At 45.0% G+C, this 23,140-nt stretch overlaps 1 protein-coding gene across 1 annotated transcript in view; it reads left to right on the plus strand.

Moving 5' to 3' along the window:
* Positions 1-23,140, plus strand: part of PRKCH (protein kinase C eta) — a 119,128-nt gene that overhangs the window by 67,283 nt on the left and 28,705 nt on the right. The window contains exon 10 of the mRNA XM_032996389.2: positions 5,428-5,582. Coding sequence (XP_032852280.1) covers positions 5,428-5,582 — 155 coding nt within the window. The remainder of the gene's footprint in view (positions 1-5,427; positions 5,583-23,140) is intronic.

Genomic DNA, 23,140 nt, shown 5'->3' on the forward strand with positions numbered 1-23,140 from the left:
GGCGGCGAGCGGCGCGGTGGCCGGTGCCGTGGCGGTGGTGGCTGCGGCCGTGCTCAGGGAGCGTCATTAACACCTGTAATTCCAACTGAGCAAGCATGCTGTGGAGGTGTTTCTTCTCCCCTGCTTGCTGTAGTCACTCTGATTTGAAATCAAAGGACCAAATCTTCACCTAGCCTAAGTCAGTGTCTTGCTCCACCGCAGTCAGGTAAGTGCGGCTTTGACACTGCCTGGAAATTTGGGGCTGAGCTAATTGCATCTGCTTCAGCTCTTGTGCACACGTGTGTGTGTGCAAAGGTTGTTTCAGCAATTCCCTCTCGGTGAGCCCTTTCTTATGACACCTGTGATCCTCTCCGGTTTTGAAACACTACCACACGTAACCCCCCTGAACAGCCTCTTAGCTGGGGCAGCAGGCAGCTCCCGAGGATGCGGCACTGCCTCGTCAAAGGGCGGGTATGGAGGGGAGGCATTTCGGTGTAGAGCAGTGTCTGAGCATGGTTCATGGTTGTGTTACTCCTATGAAGATAAATATTGAGAAACAAACCTTCCTCCGGGTCCTGTGCTGTGGTGTGACTTGACCCAGGTACGGATGGCCACTCATGCTGCTGGGGGAGCGGGACATGCGGCTTTCTGAAGCCTGGTACTGAGACAGCACTGGTTTGTTTGCACACTCCCAGCAAGACCTGAGGCAGTTTGCTTTGTGTGGGGGTTGTGGACCACAAAGGGAGAACAGGAACATTGAGACCGAGGGAGCCTGCCAGCTCTTGTAATTATCTTGTAATAATTTGCTTGCAAGCTTCCTAAGCCCTGCTACTCTTTTTGGAAACAATAAACTTTCTCTGGGAAGCAGTGACACAGCTGTCTCTGTATGGGGATAATTTTGAAAGCCTGCCTTCTGCTCTGCAAAGCATAAACTGCCAAAACAGTGAAAAATTACTGTTTTCTTGGGGAAACCCTTTGGCTTCAGTGAACTCAGATTGAGCCTAAAGCTGATTTTCTAAGGAGTTGCGTGCATGAGTTATTTCCAAAAAGATGAAATGCAAACTTAGCAGAATTTCAGAGCCAGACTGATTTTTTTTTTTTTTTTTTTTTCCCCTTTTTTTTGGAGGGGGAAATTGGACCATTGCTCTAAACAGCATTTAGCCAGATCTCCATATCCTCCAGCTGCTGCCTTATATGGCAGCTGCCAGCTAGAGAGGCTGTTTGGGTGAAATTACTGCTGGGATGCGTCCTTGGTGGGATGGCTCAGCCCCTTGTCCTGCAGAGGAATTGGAGTGGGCAGAAGCAGTGTCTGGGAGAGCTCTGCTGTGGCAGGGATGTGCAGAGCTTGTCCTATTCCTGGAGGCTGGAGAAGCCCCATGGGTGTTTTCCAGTGGGTCTCCTGGACCTCTAGCGATGACTGTCTTGAGTCAAGTCCCCTCTGGCCTCCACGCTGCCCTGGCACAGCAGCTCTTGTGGGGTGGCAGATAAGGGAGGCAGCTTTGCTATTACCTTCTTCCATGTCTGCACGTAGGAAACGCTTGTCTTTCCCCATCTCCTCCCTCCATTTTGCCTGAACTGGGGCAGTGGTGCTGCCCTGTCCCATTTACTTAGCATGAAAGGCTATGATCGGAGGTAAGGCTCTCACTGTAGCTGTCTTCAGAGGTCTTTGATCTTTTGTGGATTGTACATGGACATCACCTACAACTCTTCTTAACTAGAGGAGGATGGAAGTTGCCAGAAAAAGGCCAGTGTAATGGTTAAGGGGAGGGAAAGGATGCTCTTTTAATAAAATCTGGATTATTGATTTTTTTCCCCTATGATGATCAAGAAGAAAGGTATGGGGGTTCAAACCAGCTTTCTAGTAGAGCTGGTGAGGACAAAGGGCTGAAGTGACGTTTGAGTTGGATTTCAGTGTGTGCTCCTGTTTGCGAGGGGAAGTAACCAGTGTATAGATTGTCCCACCCAGTAGCTTTTGCAACCAGGGACTCTCTCCAAGCCCCACCAACACCCCACTAAGACAACAAACAAATAAAGTAGGTTTATGTAATTGCTATCAAACACTGTCCTTAGGACATAGTGTGTTCTTTCAACAGCCCCTGGCCTGCTAATAGGTGAACAAATACAGATGGCGAACTGAAATTTAAACACATAAAAAACAAACAAACAAACAAAAACAAACAAACAAAAAAACCCAAACGGTTCTCTTGCACTGAAATGCAGCCTTCAAATGAAGCCACCTGATCCCACAGACTTTATTTGTTTCCTCCAAATTTTTCTTTAATTTACAGTAACAATTGCTCTGCATCTTTACTCATCTCAATCCCAGTTGACAAATGGTGCAATGTGATTTCCTCATGTGGCTGCTGCTGCTGCAAAGACTTTTGCGTCACTGTTTCCTGTTGACTCAAATGCTCTTTCTTACTTTTGCCGACGTCAGATGGAGATAGCAGATCAGGGGAGACTTCTGAGCAATGCAAAATGGTAAAATAGAAATGTGAGGATTTTGGCATTAAGCCCTGCCAAAAAAACACTCCAGCTTTCAGCTTCTCCTAATTCCCACTGGTAGTCCCCAAGAAAGGAGGCATCTAACTCTAAATCAGGGCAAATTTGCAAAGTATCTGAAATATCTACTGTTTTAAGATTTTTTTTTTTCCCCTGTCCCGTTTTTAAGCTATCTGTTCACTCTTACTCTGCCTGCTGCAAATTGCCTTTTTTCATAAAATACGACTGTTTAACTTCTCAGTGATTCCTGGGAGAATGGTTGATCCTTTGCAGCTGATGGCCTTGCTTAAGAATAAAAATGGAAGACCTTGCTTGGCTTTTAGATCCTTGTCCCCGGAGGGTGGTCATTAGTGCTGATCTTTCTAGTAATTGTTGCCAGGTATGCAGCAGGCCAATGCAGAAATGCTGCATTATAAACAAGCTGTAATACCCATCCTGATCTTTTCTTCAACAACCCCATGAGATTTCTAAGTGTTAGGAAACTGGACAGATAAATAGCTGAACCTCTTTTTTAAAAAAATAAACATTGAGTAGTTGAAAGTTTTGTTAGATGTAAATGGTAGAACTTCAGCATTTAAGTAAGCCATATTTCTGCTTGACCTGTGAAATGAGACCGTGGGTGGAGGTGAGGCGTTAGCTGTTACACTTGTGAGCACCATGTAACACATGCAATGATACTTGCTCAGGTTTTCAGTTAGTCTAAGGCAAGAGCTGATTGTAACAAAAAGTTGCTAATTCCATGCCAGCAGTGCTGTGAATTTTAGAACTGGCTGTTTCTGTGCTCACCTGGACGTTTGAGAAAGAAGTAGTGTCTTCCTTTAAGCATCGTAGTACAGAGAAGTGCATCCATAAGTCTGAGATGGACTGTGGAGTTTTGCCAACATGTGTATGTTTAAAGATAGGAAGAGTTAACTTTGTTTCCCTGAAGCTCACCTTTAAGGAAAGAGTAGAAAATACATGCATGTTCACATAACTGTATGCATGTTTATACAAGCATATATATTACTTAAATACACGCACGCACATCCCTCATCAGGTTGCTGGTAAATTAATTACTTCCTGTTGGAGATATGGCAAGAGGGATTTCTTTTTTAAGTATGAGCTTGAAGAGATGCCTGGACAAGCTGGGCTAGATAAGCATGTGGCATGTGGAGAGATCAGCAGGGAAGGAGGCAGAAAAGAATATCAAGGAGATGTAAAAGCTGGCCCGACTGGCAAGACAGAGGTGATATCTGCACTGCAGCTGGCGGAAGGGCTGATGAACAGGTAGGCACAGCATAGCTAGACTCAGTTTAACCAACTGCAGTGAAGATGTGGCATCAGAGATCTGATGTGGGCTGAAGAGCCAAGGTCGCTGGTGGATTTGCAGAGTTTGTGCTGCTCTGGCTTAGACTGCTGCCGCAGACAAGCCAGCTTGGGTGTCTTTCAGCTGCCCTGTAATAAAGGCAGAGTGAAACAGTGAAGTATTGTTGCTTATATGGACTAGAGATTGCACTTAACACGTGGCCTTGATGCTATAGGCAGCAGTATTATGAGATTGCTGGGAACATATCTGTCTTAGCTTCTGGAAGGAGCCCAGAAGGAGCTGTTGAGCAGACCCCAGGACAGTGACAAGAAGTAAACTGTCCTCATCTGTCATGAGCCATTTGCTTTCCTGCTCATGTCCAGAGTGGAATGAAAGGATTCCTGGTTGCTTTTCTTTTGCTCTGTGCATCTCAAATGTTAATACCAGTAGTCATTTAAAGCTGGCTGACTGCCAGAAAGTGGAGCATAACAATTTTTATTCTCTTAAATTTAGAAAGGGTTTAAAACTAGCTTGTAGATGATTAGCATCAGACCTGGGAAGGGGCTTGTGGAGAAAGACGTGCAAATAGTACCATTAAAAGGCTGACTGGTCTCAACTGAATTGTATGCCTCTTTTTCAGTCTGCTTGTTCCTGATATACAGAGTAAAGCTGAAGCAATCAATACCAAATGTCCTGAAACAATTACTAGGGGAAATTTTTGAACCAGACTGAAACAGTTCTAGGTTTAGTTTTATGACAAATCACTGCGTGTCCTTCCTCTCACAATTAAGCGAGCACCCCTTTTGCACACATTAAACCCATACCCAGACTGTTGAGCATGCAGCTTAAGCGAGTGCTTCCCTATCTGTAGACTTTTGCAAAAACCAGAACAAAGGCAAAAAAGAAACCTCAGAGACAAGCAGCTGTGGTTAATGAACTGAACTTTACTGAACAAGTTGCTTTTCTGCCCAGAAGAAACTTTGTTTTATACTTTGTCCTTATCAGTTCCTTCATCACCCAGAGGTTTCTGCAGGTTAATCAGAGGAAAGGTGAAATCTGAGGGCCCAAAAGGCAGCTGCTGTGCATATGCATGGCACGAAATCTCATTCTGGAAAACCACACACATTCCCCAGAAATAGTGTTGGTATACCCTCAAGGTTGTTCCTCAGCCCTTGTGCTGCTGAGGTGAAGCTGCAGTCTGTGAGTGGTCTGGTTATGCACTTTATATTCTGGAGCATCTTTGCTCAGAGAGCTGCAGTGTTTAGTATGGAGTGAATGACTTTTTACAGATTTCTCTTGTGCTCACTCAGGGGTAGCATCCTCTGCTGATTCGGGCTAAGGACAGTTTGGGAAACCCTCCTGGAGACGGTTAGTGATGAGCACACACCTACTGGTATGACTACTCCACATGTGAACAGGAATTCATTTCATTACTGGGGGCAAAATTTTGGGGGGGGTTGCAGGGCAAGGAGGTACTAACAGATCTTCCTGGTATTGAGTTAATCTTTCCTGAAAAAGTCAGGATTTTTTTTTTTTTCCACCTCAAGGTCTCTGCTTAATCTGTTTTTGTTTGGGAGATAATAGTTTTACTTAGAATTTTCCAGTCCTGACAGAGGATATGATTAATGCTGTTCATATCTGTTGTGTTTGCGTGTGTGAAGGATCGCCTGTTCTTTGTGATGGAGTTCGTAAATGGCGGGGACTTGATGTTCCATATTCAGAAGTCGCGTCGCTTCGATGAAGATCGGGCCCGGTTCTATGCTGCAGAAATTATTTCAGCCCTTATGTTTCTCCATGAAAGAGGCATCATTTATCGGTGAGCTCTGCATTCATTCATTCATTCATTCATTCATTCATTCATTCTCTTTATCTGAACCCCACGGCTGAGATGATAGCTTGAGTTTTCTGCTTGAATAAATAACTGCCACCCACTAGGAACAAGTTGTCAACTGGGATTAAGAGTACCTCCACTTTCCCCCTGCACATTGTCCAAGGTGCAGCAGCTTCCAGGAAGGAGTGAAGTTTCTGGCTGTAGTACTGATTACAAGGCGAGTCGAGTCTTCCTATGATGTGTGTGTAAGCACATAGAAAAACAGGTTTTCCTTTCAAGGCACAAGGGCTGGATTTTGCACTGGTGTCAATTCACATTACTGGTTTATAGCAGCCCCAGAACGGCCCCTTGTCTGCACCTCAGGTGCCTGCGTGGCTGCTGGGCATCAGCTGCTGAGCGACGCCTCTGCTGGGCTGCTCTGGGCCTGACCTACCGCTGGAATCAAACTGATAACACAGGGACAGGCATTAAGTGAAACCTTCCTAGACTTTCTGGAAGGTAAATGCAAGGAGCTGTTGCTTTTGCCATTGTTATTTAAAGACCAATATCTGCTGGCTACACCCAAGCCTCTTTGTTTCCCTGTATTAGCTATGGACCTGTGTTTAAACTGTATCTATTTGAGATACCTATCTAGTGCCACTCAGCTCAGCCGCTAAAAATCTTATCATTCTTGCCATGATCCTACAGCAGAAGTTTTTCCTTCCTGTCTAGACATGCATGTTTTTGTTTGCGACAGGATCGGAGCATCATTGCCTCCCTGCGTCAGCCTCTGCTCCCAGATCTCAAGGCTGTTCTCAGGAAGGTATTTCCCATAAGTAGCTCTCTTTTTATTTGTCATTATTCTGTACTCAGGGGGGCAGTTTGGTTATATTTTTTCCCTTCCGTACTGCCAAAGTGCTCCCCTCTTGGCTCAAACATCAAGGCATAGACGAGTTGGCATGGATCAGCCAGCCAGTCTTCTTTGCAGAAGCCTCCCTGGCCAAAATGACCATTTGACCAGTGTCCTCCTGTATATGCCAGGGGCAGAGCAAGACCTCTTCTGGGGTGGAACAGGACAGCTAGAGCAGAGAGATGTCAGCACTGAGACAGTCTGGTTATACAGAAAGGTTCCTTTCTGATGTGCTTTGCAGAACATCCCTGGCATTTTCTTGCCCAGAGCACTGGAAAGGAGGAGCAGTCAGTTGTTTTTTTAGAATAGTGTATGTGGGTTCCAGCAGCAAATCATGCACATTTGGGTATTGTTTGCAGTAGCCCTTGCTCAGTCCCACTTGTGGCACGCCAGCACTGCAAAGAATAACGCCAACTCTTTTTTTGCTGCTTGGTTACAGTTGTGCAACTGGGACCCACAACTGGGTCCAGGATGGGACCAGTTCCAATCCCAGTCAGGCTCTGTTAGTACCATTTCAGACCGTGGGTTGGGCCAAATGCCGTTTGGTTTGAGGCTTTGCATAGGTTAACCCAGGCAATGCAGTCCTGTGTTTAGTAGTGCATCCTCTGGTATCAGATAAACCCATGTTTGAACACACTAAATCCAGGATAGCTGAGGACTAAAGTGGCCAAAGGGCTGGGGGCTGTGCAGGGGACACTTTCCTCTCTGATAGTAAGATGGTAGGATAAATCAAAAGCAACTTCCCTTTCTCTTTCTAGCTTGAGCTCCAGTAAGAAACAGATGGTCAGGTGAGGACAGAGAATATTAAATTATTTTTAAGTATGAAATCATATGATATATGTGGCATGGCGAAATAGAGAAGGAGTATCATTTTAATATTCTCTGGGTCCTGAGAGTATGAAAATTACTAGTGATATATACCATATGTATTGAGCTTCTCAAGCACAGTGATCATCTGCATAGAATAACAAATCTACTTTACAGCTGGATTTCAGTCTAATTCTTCCCTTGTGAATAATGCCAGCCGCTGAAGAGAGACCCTGCCAGATAATTACGCAAATGACATTATCCTTAAAATAGTGACATCCAGTAGTTATTGTCAATCATTCAGCAGCAAAATTGTGTCTGTGCATAATGTAATACCACTGTGCTTACAGCTTGTCCTGTCCCCCCCCAGCCTGCTGCCTGTCACAGAGGAGGAGTAATCGATCCCTCTGGGTTTTGGCACTCTTCAAGTGCTGCCATAATTCATGATAGAAACTGGAGGAGTAATTGAAAAACTCCTTGAACAACTGCATGGGCTTTGATCTTGTTGGAAAACTGGTTGAGCTGTGGAGTCGGAGCTTCAGCTGCAGGAGGCAGATTTGAGGGGGGATGACTGTTTTTTTTGTTTGGGTTTTTTTTTTTTTTTAATTAGTTGGGGTGACTGTTCTGGAAGATGTAAGGGGAGAGAGCTGCTGGCTGCAGCTGTACTGAGCAGAGGCTGCTTCTGTTGGGTCCCAAACACTGGGCTCCAGGAGAGAGTCTGCAGGATGGAAGGAGATACTCAGGAGGGAATCACTGCACTTGTGTAAGAGAGTTTGGAGATTTTATGATCAGAATGTGAGTGCTTGCTTAGGAAGCTGGAAGCAGGGGGGAGAAACACCGGGGAAAAACCTGACCAGGAAGTGTTTTGAGACAAGTTGTTCAATGTGCCTCTTCTTTCTGGATTCCCAGAGTCAAAGGAGTAAGAGAGTTGCTGGTCTAGAATACTCCAGGTCATTTGTTTTTTTTCTGGCAAAAACTTATAATACTGTATTTTTCCTTGCCCCCTTCAAGATTAAGCAGTTCAGGAGAAAGTCTGCATCTGCCAACACAATAAACTTTCTCTCAATTAAGTCGAGTTGCTTTTGCCCCAAGCACTGCCAAAAGCTGGGTCTTCTCTCCTTTTAAATGACAGAGAGACTTGAGAGCTGGCACTGAAAGTTCTTCGAAATGTAGCTGAACTGTGTCACTTTGGCATGGGGTAACAATGCTGGTAACAGCTAACATCAGGTGTTGGTTGCTTTTCTGGCCACACATACGCAATTTGAAAGAATCATACTGCAGTATTTCTGCAACTGCTTCTGTGAGAATGGGGTTCCTGAGGCAGATGGTGTATTTTGATTATATGTGACTTTTTAACATTAAAACCAGGCTTACTACTGGATCATTGCTCTCATAAGATGGTTTTCATGATGCAACTGAAATTTTCAGTAAGTTTTCTCCTCACTTCAAGGAAACTGCTTGTTGTTACTAAGCCCTGACCAGAATAGAAGTCCCATAAACTTACTTATGTATATTTGGGTTTTTTTTAAAGAGTTTTACAGTTCTGATTTGGTTTTGTTTTTGTTTGTTTGGTTGGTTGGTTGTTTTTTTTTGTTTTGGTTTGTTTTGTTTTGTTTTTTTTTTTTTCCATTTGCAACACTGCAAAGGAGGGATGGCTTTCTGACCTTATCAAGGAAACATCTCTGTCTTGCCCTAAGCTGAGCTTTAGCTGTCAACTCAGCAGCACCTATCTATAGTTGCTTTCTAAAAAAATGTCAACAAGTACAGTGTGGTTCCTTATCCCATCATGCAGGGGATAGGACTAGAATGCATCCAGCCCATGAAAGCAAGCTTTTTAATATGTCAAATCTTAGTATGTTGTGCACCCCTAACCACAGAGGAGTAGGACAAGGACATATTTGGGATCAGCTCATGCTGGATGTTGCCAGGAAAAGGTTAGGCAGTAATCAAGGCTATTGTAGATAAAATCTTTGCTCACAGGGAACTATTCTTGCACTGCTGCTTTCTTTAAACTTACTTCTAAAGGAAAATGGTATGCTGGGTCCTGTTGCAGGTAGGGAGGTTGGTTTGTGATTTTTATCTAAAGACTGTGTGTGCTATTTTTCTTGAGGCAGCTCTTCCCGACTTTCACTTTCCAGTTGAGCAGTTCCCAGGGTAGGGGAAGCATATTTTGGCTTCTGTGCAGGCTGGAAACAAAACAAAACAGCGTGCACATCTGAGCAGTGTTGGATTGCATAGTGGTTTACTTAGTGCAAGTGAGCTAGTCCACTCAGTCTTCTAAAAAGGAGAGAGATAGTAAATTATTATAAGGATTTATTTTGAAAGCAGGGCTTTTCCTTCCATGTAGCATTACTGTAAGAATGGCTGGTCTGCTCTGCTGTCCTCAAATTAAAACCTTTGCACAGATTGATGTACAGCTTTGCTAGTGGGTCCACTTGCCAAGGTCACCTACTAGGTGTTCCTCAGTAGAGGCATCATACCTGCATATTGAGGGCAAATGCAAATGTTTTCTTAAACTGGGCTGTTGTAGGTTTTGGTGGGCTTTTTGATGACAGGGCTTAGGGGTTTGCCCTTCAGACTTTTTCAATTTAAGAAAGATAATGGCCTTTTTACAGGAAACGTAGAGCAATCAACCCAACCTGGTGGCATGGTCTTGATTTTCATGACAGTCCTTCTTTCTCTCCCTCTGCAAATGTGTCTCACTGGTAGGATGCATGGGCTGAGACAGACACTTTTCAGAACATGTCTCTGCTATCTGCAGAGGTAATAAAACATGCAGTACATGGTGACATACCTGAACTATTTCTGGAAGCAGAGGCAGCCTTTTCACCCTGCACTTTAATACTAGTTTTGCCAGGCTTAGGCATGGAGTTGGGTAGTAGAGATACCTATGTGCCCCAGCTCACTGCTTGGCACAGCACAGTGGCAGATACATCTTTAAAGATATAGGCAGTGTAGTATGTAGGTCATGTAGCTGACCAAGAGCCAGAGGAGCTAAAGGGCTGAGCTAGAGGGCTTGCGAGAAGGACTGGTGGCTGGCTGGCTGGAGAACCTTGGTTTTGTCCTGAGGGCTCATGCTAGTTAGCTTATTCCACTGCTGTTGTGTCTATATTGATACTTCTAATGCAACTGGCCCTTCTAGAGATGCTCGGGGTCTGCTTGTGCCCTGTAATGCCTCTGAATGTGGGATGGTGTGCGTGGAGTCCCCATGCTCTGATGTGGCACCAGCCACCATTAAGTATGTCTCGTGACTTGATTGTGTTTAATAGGATGTGTGGTCCCTTTGGAAGGCAAAAGATAATTATACAATTACCCAGATGAGAACATGGTTTTGCCCTGGGGCTGAACACTAGCTCTTGGGTAACATAAGATAGGCTCATTTACAGGAAGAGTTTACTTTTCTGCATTACCTGAAAGCACCACCTTCATGTGTGTGGTACTCGTCACAACAGGGAAAAGCTCCGTCTCCTCTGGGATCTGGAAAGATTGCTAGATACTGGCCAGGTCTGTGAATTCATCACCTTTCTTTAGTGTAGGAGACCCGTCAGGTCTGCAGCTGTGTCTCTCATGACTGTTGGCTTTTATAGGGAATGAGTTTTTTGCAACAGGTTAATTCCCTGCCAATTCAAACAATAAGCCTGTGACACTTGAAGGAAGGTTTACATAAGCCTTTTACAGAGACCAGTTTTGCTGGAAAGACTATTAGCTGAAACAACACCAAAGTTTCTTTCAGCAAAATCAATTAAAAATTACATGCTGAAAACAGAAGCTGAATGCCTTTCCTAATTACAGACAGCCACTGTTAACAAAGAAACTCTTATTATTGTGTTGTTTGCTTTTTCCATGGGTCAAGACATTGTATACATGGGATCCCTCATGTTCTCTGTTGTTTTTTGGGGGGGTTTTGGCAACTGGTGAATTTGTTTATTCTCATCTCATGCCCTTTTTCACATATGGAGCCAGATCTTGTTTCCCCTGAAGTCAAGGGGCTTTCCCCAGGGAGGTAAATTAGCAATTGAACTGGATCTGTGACTGATACCAGCGTGCCCTGCAAGGCAAACTGGCTGGCTGGGGGGGGGCTATCCAGGGATTACCATTGGTTTGCTTAGGTGCTATGCATAGCTCTGTTTTTTTAGCAAATAAAGATCAATATTTTGTTTAATTGGGTGCTTCTAAGCTTTTCTGAAAGGTTTTTGCTTGAATGTGCTACAGTAGATGCATCTGTAGGTAGTCCTTGCTGTATTTGATGTCTCCCTCTTCCCCACCCTGATTCAGCAACATGCAGGCAGGGGCATGTTGTTTGCATCCGAGAGGAAAGGGTGGGATACAGCTCAGCCAGTGCCAGAACGGGTTTGCGTTTGCGTCTCCACTGCAGAGCACCATGACCTCAGCTGTGGGATCTGGTCCCTGTCGCTTCGGGACCTCGATTCAGGAGAGCTCCTGGGCTTGGTGCTTCCCTGGAGTGGGGCCCTGAAGGCAAGAATAGATACGCGTAAGCAGAACAAAATGAAGGATGTGCTATGTTATGAGAACAGCGGAAAGAATGAAATATAAGCTGCTTTTACAGTGAATGAGTGAAGCAAATCAGCTAAAAGCTGCAAATTGGCACAGAAGAGCGAGCATACCAACAGCCCCATCCCTACAACAACCGCTTAGTGCAGATGAGAAGTTTTCATGCTGGAGTCTCTGGAAATGCTTCCTTCAGCTTTAGAAAATATAAAGGAATGTCTCTTAGGGTCAGGAGTGTAGTAATGTCTGTAGCTATCTCATCTGACAGTCAACAGCTCGTGTAGACTGATTTGTGCTTCTAGACAGTGCATCTTCCACATTGTTTTCCACTCAGATGTGGTTGTTGGATGCTTACAAGCTGGGCTCTTTTACAGCCCCTGGCATGCACTGTTTAAAGTGTTGTTTCTCTGCACTTGATCGAATGGAAAGTGCAGAGAAAAAAACCCAGCCTCTCACGTTTCCATGTCATGTTTAATCAGTCACTGTGCAGGACAGTTTAGTCCTGATTTACAGTTATGCTTACGGAGAGCAGTCCTGTTTTGAGATTCACATATCGGATCACTGTGCCCCATTGACTCCACTGTATATAGTCTGTGAACTTTAATGCAACTTTCCACATGACTAAGGACTACTGAATAGCCTACAGAAGTTATTGGCTCTGCTAGTGTCTACTTTTCCTTTATGGTTATATAAAGGGATTGATTTGAAACCTGCAAACCCTGCACATAATGAGTTTGTATAAATCATTAAAACCCAGAGCTTGAAGGGGCCTCAAGAGTTTGTCCAGTTCACCCACCTGCCTGAAGGCTGGATAACCTTTACCTAAATGCAAGTCTCCTACTTTCACTCTTCTCCTTTGGTGTAGTTGTTACATTTGCATGTAATAACTTGTGTACTGCACTCTTACAGGCACAGACTCTCATTTACTGAGCGTTTGAAATGAGAGCTCAGTGTTCATTGGAAATTCTGGTACTGGTGCAGTAAAAATAAGCAATACTGCTCATCTGTGGAGGGGATAAGTGATTAGACATGACTTGTGTTCTGTCATTCTCTTCTTGACTAATAAATCCTTGTGAAGGCATTTCACAATTAAAAAGCATGCAGATGCAATTTAAGAGGTAGCTACTGTAGTAGTAGTAGTGATTACAGACAAGTTCTTAAAGAAAGGAGTCCAGAATTAGACTCAATCTTTAAGTCCCAGAGCACCTGGGAATTTTTAGGTTAGAACTTCTAAAACTAAGAAGCTTTTCTACAAAAAGACTGTTTTTTCTGCCTCTCCTGCCCTCTTCATTCTTTCTTAAGGACATGAAGGTCGTGAGAAGGAATAAAAATAAGAATTGAAATAGATTTTAAGATGTTACGTAAAATTTATTTTTAAAAACTGCCCCTAAATATTATTGCTACCTTTTTAGCCAGAACTGCTCATCTGACTTTTAACATGTTCCCTGATACCAGGGGTATTGAGGCCTATGATTTTAAGGACACAATTTTGAAAACTTGCTCTGAGATCTCCAGGACTGCCTAGCATTAATCCAGTCATTTTATTGATCTTTGTACCCACCTCGAATTGAGGAAGCTTTCAATATTAATGTCAGAGAATATGACCCCCGAGTTAGCATTAGAGAGGCTGATATATATATCTGAGGAAAAGGTCTTTGTCAACCTTAATAAATGTTTTGTTCAATTTTTTATAACAAAGATTATGCCAACAAAATGCTGCTCCCTCTGACTTGCTGAAATGGAAGATTTCTTTCAACGTGACGTGTTGCAGCAGGTGAAGCTACTATGTATGTAAGGGAGACAATGAGAAAATCAGTATTGTTGACATTCTTGGCCTGCAGCAACTGCTGTAGCTATCCAAGGAGAATTTGACTTACTCTTTTAGCTGTGGTAGAGATCAGTGTCTGATGTTTCCTTGGTCAATAATCCCAATGTTTAGATTTTGTCTGTTATGCCAATGAGCATGTAGGTACTCTGGTTTTATGCGAACAGACGAATTTTGTACAGTTATTCAGCAACTTTTAATATCAATGGTGCACCATTGTAACACCTTCTCTTTAGATTCTAGTTCAGAGTCATCAGCTGCCTGTAACGATACAGAAATAAACCGAAAATAGGAACACAGTAGAAAATTTCAGCTATTACATCGCAACACTGCAGTAATAGTTGTGTTTTACAACGCAAAATTTCTGTGGGAGAAAATTCCATCTTCTGCCAGCGGTGTCCTGGGCAGGACAGCGGGCACAGCTTTGCTTCTGCCCTCTGCGCGGCAGCCAAGCTGGTGCTGGGGCTTGTAGTTAGCTGCTGGTGCAGGCCAGGATGTAGATGGTGAAGCCTATTCCCATGGAGCAAGGGGAACACATTACTCATCATTTGGCCTCTGAGTCATAACACCTTTGCTGTTAATAGGATCAAGAACCTCCTCTTTTATGAGGCTGTGCCTAAAGGCACAATTTAGTCTCAGAATTGTATTACCCGATTATTATTCCACTAAAGCAGGTGGCGGAATTCCAGCTGACAACAATGGAAACGGGAGCAAGCCTTCAAGTCTCAACCATGTACAAGGTGTGATATATTCAAAGCCACAGAGATCCCCCATGCTCTGAGCTGATTTCTTCTGAATCAATTAAAGTTTCACAAGCATGATTTATTATTAATATCTAGAGCCACTTTCACAAATCTCTCAGCAGCATAGTAGAGAAGTGCTCCTGAATCACCAAAATTCCCTCCAGCTAGGAGAGGTTATTTACTAGCTAAATCTCCCATCCAGGCATACTGCCACGGCAAAGCCCATACAATAAGGATGTGAATGTCTGCATCTGAACCATTTCTGATCTATGCCATTTCAAGGAAGGCAGCAGTGTCATGGGCCTTGCTGAAGTGGGTCCATGGCTTCTGTGTTTATTGTGTTGGAGAATGAAGGGGGATGGGAGACAGGGCTGAGGCTGGGGGGAGAAGGAGAGAAATTGGGAAAAGCAGGGTTAGCTGTGCAAGGTAGCAGGGGGAAATTATTCCCCATGCAAACCTGTGTGGTAGAAGGGGTGGTAGGAAGTGATCCTTTCAAATAAGGCTGTGTGTGCTGTTGTAGGAAGGCTGCAGTTTCGGTGTGCAGGCTCTGTGCCACCTGTGTTAGCGTGTGTGTGTGACATTTAGCATATGGGCTTTGGGTTTTCTCCCCTCTTCTCTGGATCTGGTTACGTTCCTTTTGACATTTACCTGAGTGTGAGAATGTAGCAAGGTCCCGTGTCCTTGCTGACTTGGGCCTAGAAGCTCAATTAGTGTGCTTTGTATTTCTGTTTGTCAGTATCTCTTGACCATAAATTGAGGAATTGTATGCTTATCTATGTTTTGGGGATTTTGGCACAATCTTGGCAATTGAATGTAGCCTTAGACACTGCATGCACCTTATCTTAGATTTTCCCTCTTCTTTTTTAAGGATTCTTCTCAGCTGGAGTTCCCCTTTCAGTACTTCTCATATCACTAGTTTGAAACCTAGTGCCCAAACATCAACTTTACAGCCAGAACTTTTACTTTCAGCCACTGTTGAGCACAGAAGGGAGTAAAGATCTTGGCAGCTGGCTCCTGCTTCTTGCTTCTCTGCCCAGCCTTGATAAATGAGAAGTCCAAGGAGCTGCTCTGACTCATGCCAGCTGGCCGAGCTCCCAAAGAGACAGCCCACCCACCACGAAGGTCAGAGCGTGGCACTGCCCAGAGCAAGAGCCAGCCCTGCCAGTGCTGATCCTGCCGGGGTCTCTTTGGGGCCAGGGCCAACCCCCCCAGGAGGGTTACAGCTTTCCAACTCCTTTGTGCTGCTTTGAGATGAGGCAAGCCAGCAGAAGCTTCAGCTGGTCCAACTCACACATTGAATCAGAGAGTTAATTGCAGTGTTGTGATGGCCGATCGATGGCAGCCAGTAAGCTGGTGGTAGGTTTGAGATGGAACTAGTGTAACTCATACCTGAACTCTCAGGCTTTTTCCCTACACAAAGAGCAAATGCCCAAATAAGCCTTTATTGCACCATATCTGTTAAATGGATAGCTTTTATCTATGACTGAGCCACTTGAAACATACTTTCCTGTCTGCTTTCAGAGAGGAAATACTAACCTGTGCTTCTTGTTGGAAATCATGACGGTTTGGAAAAGAATTAGAGCAAGGTGAGATCTGCTTTGGAACCTCCTAAAACCACAAGATGTCTGCAACTCAAGTGGGCTGAAGTCTGATTCATGGAGAGTCTGTGTTGCACATCCCCCCCCACGCTCTTTTGATCTAGTGAAACTGCCATCCTCACTGATGCTCAAATAGGTGACTACCCTGAGAGGGATAGCCCCAGGGGGAAAGACAAGTATTTTGTGATAAAAGTAAGAGCAAACTGTCTTGCAGTCTGCCCTATTTACTGCACCTCATCATCTCCAGTCATAGCTGCCTTTGGGGACCTTCAAGACTGACGGCTTTCCCCAAGCCACAGGGCAGCTGGGAGAAGTTCCTGCCAGAGCTGTTGAGTGCTGCTTCCCAGCATCAGCCAGTGGCATCTCTGGATCCCCGCTGGCCAGGAAGCAAGACAGCAAATTACAATTATTGCCATGAACCAGTTAAGCAACGTTGGACTGGAGATGTCAGATGACAGTTTCTGGAGGCCTAGCTGTTACCTCTGCATGAGTTACCTGATACTCCATGCCACATTTATCTCCATGTTCTGTCATGTCTAGGATGGGTTAATTGAAGTCATTGTTTGACTGACTGAGAGACTGACTGAGAAAGTAGGGACTTTCTCTTCATTTTCTTACAACCAGACTCATGCTGAAATTCTTCACGTCTTCTCCAGGGAAGCTCCTAATATTTCCAAGTCTTTGCTCTGCTTGTGTCTTCCTTGAGACCTTGCTGTGTTTTGGGGTGGTTCAAGCTGTTCTCCTGTTCCCTGGGGGGATGCATCCAGTTAGAAGACTGCTGTCTCTCGACAGAGTTGGCTTACAGATGTGAGCCCATAATTCCCATAGGCTCCTGGTCCCTAATTCCCTCAAGCCCACGCTGAGTGTGTGAGGGTGACTGTAGCCACTGTATATAACACAGGCACCACTCGCTCGCAGGCTTTTCCTTGGTCTGTGTTGGCAGGGCCATTCACAGCATTGTCCAAGTGAGTGACTGCGACCCAGGCACTGTTATGTTAGGAAGAATTTCAACATCAGTTACACATCTTGGCTTTAGGTTTCATTCTGTCTCTCCGGACATCAGAAGTAGTCTCAGAAGTTTCAGTGTGGCTTCTGCAAATGAAAAAACAAACTTTATTGTACAGGATTTGAGCTCTATTGCTTTCTTGGGGAGCATCTGCTCTTTTGGGATGTTTTCCCTTTGTTTCTCTGCCACTGGGAAGGGACAGCATTTTTTCTGGTGACACTGCTGAGCATAGCTAACATGCTGAAGTATCTGAGCTGCAGGAAGGCTGGCACTTCCAGTCAGATAGATTAAAAAGGAAAATTTACTTTCCCTTTGCTCTCAGTCACCTTCCTTATTCTGAAGGGCTGGAGGAGGGACGGATGGATGGACCCAGTGTGCTGTTGCCAGCATGGCTGTAGAGGTTGTCTGGGGAGAAGTGTGTGCTGGGTAAGAGACGTCTGTGTGGATCATGTTCTCGCCCTAATGGCTTTTCTCCCCCCATCCTCCTGCCACTGAAGTCATTAATGCCTGTTAAGCCAGGATGGAAACAAACCCAAACAACAACAGTCTACAAAATAATTAAGTCACTCCAGACTGTTTTGTTTGTTTTGTTTTTTTTTTTTTTTTTCTTCAGTGAAGCAGTTATTCTCCTGTCATCCCATTTTTAGCCAGAGTGGAAGCAATTGACAGGAGAATATCGATTCCCCTCCTGGCAGGGCAGTCACTGGATCTGCTCCATGATGGGAAGGGTGAGGGGCCTTCCCTTGCCTTGTCTCTGGGGGAAGAATCTCCCTAAAGAAACTCCTGTGAGCCTTGCTGAAAGCCCTGGTTTTGTGCAGCCCCTCCCGGTGAGTCACAGCCTCTGGCTCCTCTGAGAGCCCTCTGTACTGGTTGTGTTTTCTCTCAGCCCACTGCAGGGTTAACCCTTCTGTGGTTTCACCCAGGCGCTCTCATGCGTATATACGACCCATCCCACTCACTGGCTGATGATGTAGATTGTGGGTGCCAGTAATCTGTGGTTTATACCAACAACAGGCCAATATATGGGACTCACACAGAGTGAGGGAAGATTTTTCCAGTCTTGCTCATCTGAGTAGGACTTGATCCTAGGAATGGCTGAGGCTGTGTAATGGGACAGTGCTGTGGAGCAGGGTACTGCATGACACGAACAAATGCATTGGAGTTTGGCAAAAAGCAGCAGTTGCAATGGGGAGGATGAACTCCTGTGGTAGCACTGCAGAGAGCCATGACACAGCTCAGCCGGAGCAACCCGGGAATCTCTCAATTCCTATAGCTTGTGACACGAGTAATGTGAAGCGTTGTCCTCTGCTGAGGGCGAAGGCTGCAGCTGTGACATGCACAGGGCATTTCTCTTGCTGCTGAGGTTGGTTGTAGCATGTGGGGAAGGGCTGGATTCCCCCTCCATCGCTGCACCTCCCTGGCACACAGCACCCTTGCTGCCCCGAGAAGCACGGATGGGACAGAGCATGGAAGGGCAGGTTCAGGTAGGGAAGCAACATGGCCATGCTGCTGGAGGAGAAGGCGACTTAAATCACCAGAAAGAGGGACCTTGCTGTCTTTCACTTCTAAAAAGCAGCCCTGATGGCACCTTAGTGGCTGGCCAGTGCTAAACCTGAACGCTTTCCTTTAAAGATTCAGGAAGAAGCTAAGCCTGAATCCATGTTCTGTCTCGTTTATGCACATGAGGTAAAAGCCACAGGGTTGCTAGTCAGACGCTAGAAAAAGATCCAGCTGCCCAGGGCAACTGAGGACAAAGGGGAGCTCTGCTTGCTCGACTGCTGGTTTAACAGTAAGTCACCGCATGTTTGAGTAATGCATCACTAGTGCCAGAGCTCTGACGTCTGTGGTACGAAGGTGCTGTGTGGGCACCGGAGCCGTCGGGCTGTGGAGCGCTTCACCCCAGTGTGGAGAAGCACTTGGCAAAGAAATTTGCCATACAGGCTCATCTGGGGATGCACAGAGGAAAGTGTTTCTGCCCGATCCCTGAAGCTTGGATTAGCTCTGAGGCAGAACCTGCTGCATCTGAACATCATACTAGTAGTTGTCAGCTGCGCCTGGTCCGTGTCTGGGCAGAGCCCCTCTGGAAGCATGCTTTGGTTGCTGTGGGGGAAGGAAAGGGTGTTGATAAGGGTTGTCTTGTTGGGCGATTTCTGTTTTGAGTCATTCCGGTCATGGTGGAGGTTGCCGGTGATGCCAGGAATGACAGCAAGCGCTTGGTCAGGGGGACAGCAAACCAAATGCCAAAGGGTTGAGTTGCAGGGGTGGCTGTAAGAGACCCAGACATGAGTGATGGAAGTGCAGAGATTCAAACCCAGTACTACAAAATTAAGGAACTGGCTGGAAAGGAAGCAAGCTGGGTTTGCATTCATAGCACTGTGGTGCTTCCCAAGTCACCACAGGGACATGTGAGGTGGGAAGTGAAAGTAACCCTGTGTTTAAAAGCTGGTGCCCGATGTGCATGGATGTAATCCTAATGTGAAAGTGGCTGCTATGTCATGGTGTGGTTGCTTTCCTGTTCCAGTCTAGCACAAAGTACGTTGCAGCACCCACGCTACCATCCCCCATGCAGCGTTCTCTGCTCTCACAACCCTACTGTGAAATCATTTCTCGTGCAAAGTCATGAAGAGGTTTGCAAACCGTTTGTGAAGTAAAGCACTGTGAAGTCTGCTTGAAAACAGAAGTGGGGGACAGGTAAACCACATGTGTATGGTGTCCCCAAAATGCAGAGAGGACATGGGTCATCTCTTGTTCCTTGTCTGCACAACCTATCTAGAACAGTTCCACGGATTCATTAGCTTTAATGTATCTTTTGTGGGTGATGCATTTCAGCATGTTAATATTAAAATAATTCACTTTTTGTTCCTTTTTCTCAGGGCAGTAAAGAGACATTCTGCTCTTTCAGAGCCTCTATGGTCTTCCATTAGTCCTCAATCAATTATTTATTCATGGAAAGAGTATCTGAAAGCAGCAGTCCAGTCTGAGAGTAGCAGCACTTGACTCTGTAGATGAGTTTGAAGTACTTGTTGACTGAACCCACTGGAATTGTCGATAACATTAAGAACTGCTTTCCTGCCACAAAATAAAAATACAGCCTTGTAGGTGGAGTGTGCTAAACTTTGATGAGGATATGAGCTAAAAGCCAATGCACTTTAGAAGTCACCTAGGTGTACCTTTAGCAAGCACAGACAAGGAGTTTTTCTAAAAAACATCTTGCCTTCAAGTTGACTAACTTTTCTGTTGTGATAGAAAATGTGTATTGTTGTGTAATTCTGACCTGTGTAAACATGGAAGGCTTAGATACAAAATCTTCAGTACTGAGTTTTGATCTGGTTTGGTGCTATTATACCTCTCAGCAAAGATTTCTGTCTGATTTGCCTGTGTCTTGTCTCCCTAGATTAGAAATAAGTTTCAGTGAGGATGTGTGGTGTCTTTTTCCTGCAGAAAAGGATTTATAATCAAGACACTCAAGCATATAATCAAGGCCTGTGTAAGTGAGAGGAACCTGGCAGTTTCAGATCTTCCCCAGTTAAGACAGTAAAATCCGAGCGCCCTGTTGTGCGTGGTAGCCATGTCAGCTGAGCATTGATTAACTTGTGCTCTAGGTTACTTCTGTTTTTCTTGCAATCAGGCAACCAAGACACCTAATTTGGGAACTTAGATAGCCTTGCCAGCTGGTGAGTCAAATTTTAGAGGGTCTGAACTGCTTAGGGAAAGCACATGTGTCTCCCTGTGCTAGCTGAAGAGGAAGTCCTGACCAACATGACTTGTGGGTTAAGTAGCTGATGTGATATGGGGGCAATACCAGCCGGCATTGTTCATGGGCAGTTTGGGGTCTGTTTGCTGCCTGCATGGCATTTGGGGTGACACATGGGATATAGTCTGTCCCTGTTGGCCTGGCACAAAGCTCAATGTCACTGGTTCCTGCATGAAGGCAGCTTGGGAGGAGTCCCCAGGAGTGGGAGGGGAATTGCAGAGAGCTCAGCATGCCCAGCCAGGAATTTCACCTGACTCTGCCCTGCTTATCCAGGATATTTGGGCTTCACACAGCCCTGGATGAATCACTTATAATGAGTGAACAGCAACAGTAATCCACATGAAACAAGTAACTAAATCTTGGGATAATGACCCATTTGCTAGGCTTCTACAAATACCTCTTCCATCTGATTTCACTGCTGCTATTTAAGTGATTGTTGTGGTAAAAAGCAGGAAGATCAGAGCAGTCAGAAAAGCACTTTGTTTGCCCTAAGGTTCTCTGGAGTCTTAGAAAAAAGAGAATCAATGATATTGGTAACGGTCCCTATTTTTTTAAGAAACCACTCTGAAGATATCATCTCCTAGAAAATATACTTAAACTATGTTCCGAGGGAGACTAGGCAGGACCCTTCTTTCAGAGTACTGGGATGCCTGTGTGCTTTGTGCCCACAATGTGTCACTAGTATGGAGATTGCTCTTTTGCTGTGTGCATAAAAATTCAGTGCGGACGGTGAGATTTTCGAAAGCATCCGTGCTGGCCTACTGTTGCTCCTTCAAAAGTTAATAATTTGGCAGTGGAAATCTACAGCTTGAAGCAAAGTGATTTTAAAAATCCCATCTAAAAATACAGTACTTCTGCCTTCAGCTTTGTTCATTCCATTATAGAAAGGAGATTAGCACCTATAGCCTTAGTTTTATAAATCTGGATCTGTAATTCAGAGCCTTAATAAAGTTAAGTAATTTTTTTCTGAGGTGCTAATCTAAAATTGACATAACCTGACAGGACTTTTTTCCACCGATTTCTCTGGATTCAGGATCAGGCTCAGAGTAAAGTGAATCTTACCCGTATCAGATGAATATGGATAAGTTTGCCTGACTAGACATACAGGTTCAATGCAGGAGTGTCTTCCCCACAAAACCCTGCTGGCATTACCAATACTAGCACAGGTTGGTTTGCTGCCCAAGCTGTTACCAGAGGCAGTCTGCACACACGATTGTGATGGATAGGGCCGCCTTTATTTATTTATTTATTTTTTCCTTTGATATTTCCTGGAGTGGAACATTCCTCCTAAGACTGGGAGTGTGGGGAGGGTGTATTTCATTGCAGCTGTGAGATCAGCAGTGAGAACACAGGAGAGTCCCTTTGGTGTGAGCTGCTCTCTGATTCCCCCAGGGCAGGCTTAGTGGCACGCAGTGGTGAAATGGGGACATGTTACTCTGTGCTGGTGGAAGGAGGAGCCTTTTCAGCAGTACGGTCCAACCCTGATCCTACCAGGAGATCTTGGAGCAGGGACAGGGCCTTCATGCAGCTCCACGGTGGGCTGGGGACAATTGGTGATGGTTAATCATGGGTAACTCCTTCACTCCATCTTGAAGCACTGAGGCCACATTATACTATGGGCACAAGCCTGATGGCATTTTAATTTCTGTATTGGTCTTTGAATCAATGTTGGTCTATTTTTTGTCAAGATGACATAACAGGGTTATGCTTTTTTACCTCATTTGGCACTTGGTCATAAATCCACACCTGGTTCTTGTTCATGCATTTGGGTCTTGAGTCCGTTGTATGCCTCCTCTGAAGACATCAGGCAAGGGGACTCACAGAAAGAAGCATTGTGGTTTTTTTTTTTTTTTTTTTCTTTCCCTCTTTTTCTGGCAAGGGTAAAATAGGAGCTCTGTTGGGACAAACTCAGAAAGTGATGTTTCAGGGCCAGCAAATTCCAGTGTCGCTGCCCAGTGGGACCGAGGAATCTATCACAGGACTAGGCTGGCGGCTCATCCGGAGAGGGAGTGCGTGGCGTGCATACCAAGAGCTGGACACGAAGCCTTTTTCTGTCCAGCTCTCCCCTTCCAGCAGTAAACGGGAGGACGTTGCTCTGGGATTCAGGGAAATACCTCAAGTGTAACTTCTCTTTCCTGACTAGAGTCCCACATAAAAGAGCACCAAGTAATATATATATTATATACACATATATATATATAAAAGTACTCGCACAAATGTGGACATACCAATACATATGGATTGCACCATCTTTGGGATTACTCCAACGTAGCAATCTCCAGCGCGTCTGTGTTTCAGCAGTAATGGCTCCAGCTCTTGGCTGCCCCATTTCACAAGAGTGTCTTTTTGCCCTTGTAAAGCTGCCTGTGGAAACTATCATTAGCTCTCTTACAGCTGCTGTGCATATAATAA

This window comes from Tyto alba, unplaced genomic scaffold (assembly GCF_018691265.1).
Source record: "Tyto alba isolate M040663 unplaced genomic scaffold, T.alba_DEE_v4.0 Super-Scaffold_29, whole genome shotgun sequence".
NCBI lineage: Eukaryota > Metazoa > Chordata > Aves > Strigiformes > Tytonidae > Tyto > Tyto alba.